The sequence below is a fragment of the Lampetra planeri genome, unplaced genomic scaffold, assembly GCF_965212315.1.
Source record: "Lampetra planeri unplaced genomic scaffold, kcLamPlan1.2.h2 scaffold_951, whole genome shotgun sequence".
Taxonomy (NCBI): Eukaryota; Metazoa; Chordata; class Hyperoartia; order Petromyzontiformes; family Petromyzontidae; genus Lampetra; species Lampetra planeri.
In genome coordinates, this window is record NW_027615773.1 from 1,863 (window position 1) to 8,784 (window position 6,922).

At 40.5% G+C, this 6,922-nt stretch overlaps 1 protein-coding gene across 1 annotated transcript; it reads right to left on the minus strand.

Moving 5' to 3' along the window:
- Positions 1-1,148: 1,148 nt before the first annotated feature.
- On the minus strand, positions 1,149-4,684 carry LOC144742269 (radial spoke head 1 homolog; the record flags this gene model as incomplete). The annotated part of the gene is made up of 7 exons (XM_078624741.1): positions 4,634-4,684; positions 4,414-4,527; positions 4,241-4,346; positions 3,299-3,389; positions 3,062-3,197; positions 1,906-1,977; positions 1,149-1,371 (listed from the first exon to the last, which is right to left on the minus strand). Coding segments are annotated over exons 1-7 (793 nt in total), but the record flags the coding sequence as incomplete, so codon positions are not given.
- Between the last annotated feature and the right edge of the window lie 2,238 nt (positions 4,685-6,922).

Genomic DNA, 6,922 nt, shown 5'->3' on the forward strand with positions numbered 1-6,922 from the left:
GTGAAAAAAACACAACCTGTTAGATATATCTAATAATATGAATAGTAGGTGCTTGGGGCGTCGTGGGTAATTACAGTCTTGGACATGACAAAAAGAAGTAACAACACTGATTTCATTGCATTCATATTTTTTATGTGGTGTCAGATTTACAATTTAGACGACACTTAGGACCTTTGTACAAAAATGTACCGGAAAACTAAAACTGCTATAAAACCATCAATAATTAATATTTTTCTGCTTTTTTGCATTTCTCTTCAGCCAGCTCTGCTGTGTTCAAAAGTACCAAAAGTTCCAGAATTTTCACAATTTTAACCCTTTAAATGCCAGTTTATTTGATGGTTGAGATATTAAATTTGGTTTAATATGCAACATGCAAAAGAGAGGGTTTGTCATTTGAAAATTAAAATGAGAATTTGAGAAATTTTATGTAATTAATTTTTTTTTTTTTTTATTTTGGCGGAGTGGGGGTGACTGGCAATTCACAGATTAAGATTTAATGTGATGAAGTGGTGACGAGTTCAGGCTTGTTGTTCCTTGCCTGTTAACTTATCTTAAATTTAAAAAAGCTTATTTGGTTCTGTTTGTCATAAAACTGCTTCTTTCTGTTTGGCACATGCGCACCTCGATCAAACATGGATCAGGGGTCCGATGTCATGTTCCTTGTAGACGATCTGGTACTGACAGGGGGAGAAAGCAAGAAGCCGTTGAACTGATACTAAATGTTGAATTAGTAAACGCATTCTGTCTTTGCTACTCTGACTTACTTGTAGAGTCTCTCAGTAATACAATAATAATCATCCAGTCTGTCAGTGTTATTGCAGATTTTATTCTGATTTTCACACATGGCTGCTCTCTGTTGGAGGAGTCATTTGTTGAAGAACACAAACAAGTACAAAAAAACCCAACAACAGCATTTGTGTTGTTTATGCAGGAGGATCGTCCTGTTGGTCAGTCACGTCACTTTGCTCCTCTTCTGTCGGAGCTGTTTTTGTTTCCGGGGCTGACAAAAGAACAGAAAGGAGACGAAAAGAAATGTATGGAATGAGTAAGAACGTGCTTAAGATTTTCTGAAACAAGATGTGTCCGTATATCACGTTCCAGTTACAAATTAGTTGCAAATACTGGTCGTTCTGGCAGCGTTTTATCACCTGGGGTCTCCTCAGCTGGTGTCTCCTCAGCTGGGGTCTCCTCAGCTGGGGCCTCCTCAGCGTGGGTCTCCTCAACTTTGGTCTCCTCAACTTGGGTCTCCTCAACTTGGGTCACCTCAGCTGGTGACACCTCAGCTGGAGAGCAGAGAGTCAGACCAGTGATGTGTGTCGGAATCCACTTGAGCCCATCAGTGGAGGTCAGCTCAGCCTCCTCCTCCCCGTCCTGCACACATCCAGAGCACAAACTTTTAGTACGGAGTCCTACTGAATTCCGATCCTGACGTTCTTTTTGTTCTAACACTTCCAGTTTGTCACCACACAATAAGTCACACACTTTCATTCCAAAACACACTTACAGCAGAGATATGTGTGTTTTGGACTTTGGACTTCCATGTTTGAGAGGAACAAATAGTGTGAAATGACATGACCCAAACACCAACTACATGAATGATTAAATATTAAAGTCTGTGTGGCACCCCAATGTATTATTATTATTATTTTTTTTTTATTATTATTACTACAGCTCCTCCTCGTGTCGTTCTAGGCGCTGTAAAGTGAGGTGACTCCTTTGTTTTTTGTGTTTTTACCGTGTTCCTCATCGGCAGCTGGCTGGTCAAACAAAATCACTCAAGTCCTTATGTCAGGTCAAAGGGCACGGACATGCTGCTCAGAGTGCGGGTCAGTTTTGCGTGGAACAGTTCAGCGATGGAGCGGAGTCAGCTAACGTCAGCGTCGTGATGAAGATGATGATGTTTACCTGCTCTGCTGCATGATATTCACCATGCTGCTCACAGCCAATGTCGAAGATGTACTTTCCCGGGCCAGACGGCTGCAAAACAAGAGTGGAGCTACTACTGTGGTTCTTCAAAGGTAACACAGGTTTGACTTATGTCAAACATGGGACAACCCCAGTCAAGGACTATCTGGAGTTACCAGAGACATCACACAGGGCAGCAGTATTTTACCAGGATCTTAGCAGGAAAAAGTAAAGATATCTGTAGGAGTTTGAAGACTATGTGGCAGAGAGAGTTGGAATGTGAACTAAGTGAGAAAGAATAGAGGAGAATAATAACAAACTCAGGGAAACACATCAAGGAGGGTGGAGGGAAGTTTACCTAATGTAAGTTAATACATAGATTCTACTTTACCCCCTGTAGACTCCACAGGATGGGTCTATTACCTGATGGAAATGTTGGAACAAAGGCAGGGACTATCCTACATGTGCTATGGGAATGAAGTCTGATACAACCATTTTGAAAGGAATAGAACACCTAGGGAAGGTTCTGGAGATAGAGATACCGATCTGACAAAGGTTATGTTTATTGGATGACCAAACACAAATAATGGGAGTGTCCAAACATGATATTACAGTTATAAAGGTCAGGATGGTCACAGCAGCCAGAAACATCCTCAGGGTATGCAAAAGTACATCCCCACCTGTAAAGAATGGAGTGAAACAATGACAGAAATGACAGAAAGTGTCATATGAGTGGATGTTGGAGAGAATCAATGATGAAGAGAGGGGGGTCATGGGACTGCGTCTTTAACAGTCTTGTGAAAACAACGGGATATGAGAGGGGGAGATGGTTCAGCTGTGACTAAGTACTCACTGCGCACGTTAGGTTCTAATGTGAAGGTGTCAATTATCCATGTAACAGGAATCCACTGGAATCCCGGGCAACCCAATTTAGTGTACAACTCAATCCACCCGAAGTGTGTCTGTAAATATGTCCATTACCTGAGTGACGCTGAGGTTGAAATATTCTTTGGGGGGTTGTCACTATTAGTCGTACTTTAACATTTGTGATTTGATCTAGATAAAAGTACAGTGTGCTACTGACAAAATTCAGGAAAGGTTCAGGTGTTATGTGGCTAAAATGGGGCTGAGAGCTTTTTACCCAACCACAACTCACATTGTTGTTGGCGAAGTTGCCCTTGTATCTGTGGTTGGAGTAGATGTACTCGCCCGCTGACTGCATCGTACCATTCACCCACGTCCCCTTGTATACTGAGCCAGTGTCGTTGTAACAGTAGGTACCCTGGCCATGCCTGTCAATCGAGCACCAGGAAGGACGATGTCAGTTCATCCGGTCGTCTTTCAGCTCAGAGAAGATGTGAATGTGAAGAATGGTGGGACTACGTAGGTCTACCTCACGTGATGCAGCCACTCGCCGTCGTACGTGTCTCCGTTGAAGTACGTGTAGATACCGTGACCCTGTCTCAGGTCTTCCTGCCACGAGCCTGACAAAAGCAAGGAACCAAAGCAGCTGTTTATACTCACGGTTTGAAAGACGAGTGAACGTCCTCACTGCACAATCCCGTTCAGTCAGTCAGTAACAGTCAGTCTCCAATCAATCATGACACAAGAAGCAGAGACACGCTCCACCCAGCTCTCTCCTGTTCACACACCAACACTGCACATACACACTCCCACATGATCACGACACGAAACCAAAATAAAATACTGAACAATGAATATGCATAAATGAACTATAGCCCCTCAGTGCCTCACTCTACTGCGCAATATTTGCATTATTTACAAACACATCACAATAATTGAAAAGTTGACAACATTTCGAAAACAAATCACCTGTCATTAGTTACTTTACTTTGATAAAGTCATTGAAATAGTTACACTATTATTATATTTCAAACAGGGTAACTAGGTTGTTATTTATATACTTATATATATATATATACTTATATATACTTATATTTATATACTGTATATATTCATCATTTTGTTTGTTTTTTTACAGTATGTTTTCAAGCTCCTTGTTTATTCAGACTTTAGTCCCAGTACAGGTCATTTATCTAATATATTCATTTTAATTATTTGTAGAGTGCCTCAGTTCTTTGCCTTATTTTATTTTGTATTTTCTTTTTTCAAAATGATGTGCCTTTTCTTTTAACTTTTAATTGAGACGTTTAGCCATAATACGTACATTGCTTGCCTCTTTATTGCATTTGTTTGTTTGTTTGTTATGGGTCTTATTGTTATTGATTCCAATTGATCAACACCAACCTGCCACACTGGCTGGATATGTTTGTTGTTGTTTTGATTAAAGACAGAACGTAAGAAAAAGTTGTACCTTCATATTTGGAGCCATCTGGATAGTGGAAGACACCTTGTCCATGTTTCTGGTTGTGTTGATAATCTCCCACATATCTGCCTCCACGCTTGAAGCTGTACGTTCCCTAGCAACCGTCAGTTCAACAACTGGTCAATTCTAGAACACACGTATACCCAGTCCAAAGCTCCTACCTGTCCGTGTCTCTGGCCCTTCTCATACAGTCCATTATAGATGTCTCCGTTGGGCAGCAGTGTTTTCCCGACTCCGTGTCTCTCTCCTGCCTCGTTCCTTTCTCCTTCGTACTCCTGCAGCGGTCCGACACACACTGACTGACACTCGATCTATGCTAACGCTAATATTAGCTCCGAGCTAATGCTCGATAACAAACGGAAGAAAATACGAACTTCTCACCCCGAGATTAGTGGGTTCATCACTCAACTCGTCTGATTCCACATCCGACATTCTCAATTCACGCTGAGTGCCTGAACAGTGGGTTCTGTTTCAGTTTCAGTGACAACTCGTCGGATGTTTACGGTTGCCACGACAACCGATACGTCACAAAGGATTTAAAAAAAAATACTTTTTAAGTATTTTAAGTTTAAGTAACAAGTAGTTGAACAATTTCCAAATTAAAAAAGAATTTAAAATTGTACATTCAAAAACCAAATACATTTAGTATTAAAGCAATGTTTGTTGGTTTTATTTGTTTTGTTATATTTTATATTTGCATTCAGTGTTTCTCGCGTTGAATGGCATTCAGATATTTTTTTTCAAATCTGTCTTTTTTTTAAACATATTTGTGAGGCACGCTGTGATTTCCTTCTGAGAAACTACACAATAGAAATAAAAGTGTGCTTACCATGTATCTACCAATGTACTCAATCACATATTTTTGAATCCACAATGAGCAAAAAAATCCACCCTGGCGGGAAACTCAGCAACCAAAAAATATACTCATTTAATAGTACAAAAAAAAAAAAAACATCAACACCTCAATCCATTGTTGTTTTAAAAAGCACTTTCTTATTCTGTTTTCTGTAAGTACAGTGTGTGTTGTATTACACCAAGGTGTGCTGACACCGGAGGATGTTGTGGTCCAATACCCGAGAGGAAAAAAGATCATTTGCTTTCACACACACACAAACATATTCATTGACAAAATTTCCTAAACGCTGTATTTTGAACTTATTCCAAGACGCACATCTATTGTTCAACAAAATGGACAAATCTACTGATTTGTGAAATAGAAATAAATTGCTTTTCCATTCATAAAAAAAACATCATCACCATCTATTATGTATTTTGCAGTCAAGGCAGAAACTTTCACAGTGTGTCTCTGACAGATAGTCGACTCTGACCTTTGCTTAGCAGCTTTTTATTTAGACAACTTGAACTTGACTTGACATTAACGCATAAGCCGTGAGATTTTGCCATCTGTTGCATTAAAGATTAGAATGAACACCGCACTCAATCGGTTGCATTCACTTTGGCTTTCTGAAACTCATGAGGAGCCCACACTCCAGATTGTTTGGGTCAAGAAAAGACGTGTCAGTTTGTGGCTGCAGTGACAATCCACTTTCATTTCGCTGCCGTCGTCCCTCAGTTCTAATGAATATCACACCTGTCTGATTTCATAAGTCGCCCATATTTAAGATGGAAACAGCATAAGCTGCGAGTTCACAGGCTGCTTGTTCATGATTTAGCACCTTTCTTGTTAGTTGACGTGTCTTATCTGCCTCTTATGACACTGAGACCACATTCTGAATATCAGCATGACACATGGACTATCTATGCAGTGGTGGTGTCAATCTACAAGTAACATTTCGACTATTATGAATAAACAGAATCTGAATCAGAAAACTGTTCTCAGTCATTAATTTGTTATATAGAGCAGTTACAAAAGGTACAAATAAAATGAAGAAATAAAACTACATTTGTAATGTACAAGTGTTAAATAGAGGTTGGGGCACCTGTCACCTGTCACACACAGACCAAATTCAAATCAATAAATCAATTTCAGGTCTCTGTAGAACTTCACAGAGACTGACTCAGGTGATCCGGTGTGTAGGAGCAGGGTGACCTCTAAATTCAAGGGGCAATTCAACGGTCGCAGCAAAAGCTGCAGTGGTCTGAACGGTGGTGTTACAACCTGGTGCTGGTCGGCACCAGAAGTTCAAGTGGATTTGACCTGTTAAATCGCTTGTAATGGTTCACATGTTCGCTTATGTTCTGACATATCTGCTGGCAACAGGTACCCACAAGGGGCGTGACTGTGGCTGTGGCACGGTGTGCTAACAACACCACAAAGAGAAATGCAGAGCGAGGGTTGTGGAAATTAATTAACATATGAAGAGTGGGTTGGTTGCACTTGTTGCTGCGGAAACGAGCCACAGTAGTTTACATGAAGTTGCAATGAATGGTTGGAGCTTGGTGCCTTAGTGTAAAATAAAGTATAAATTAAAAATATAAATACACATAAATAAAACTCAGAGGACATGTTTGTGTCCACGTGTTCTGGTCGGACTTGTTTGTGTCCACGTGTTCTGCTCTGACATGTTTGTGTTCTGGTCGGACACGTTTGTGTCCACGTGTTCTGGTCAGACATGTTTGTGTTCACGTGTTCTGCTCTGACATGTTTGTGTTCTGGTCGGACATGTTTGTGTCCACGTGTTCTGGTCGGACATGTTTGTGTCCACGTGT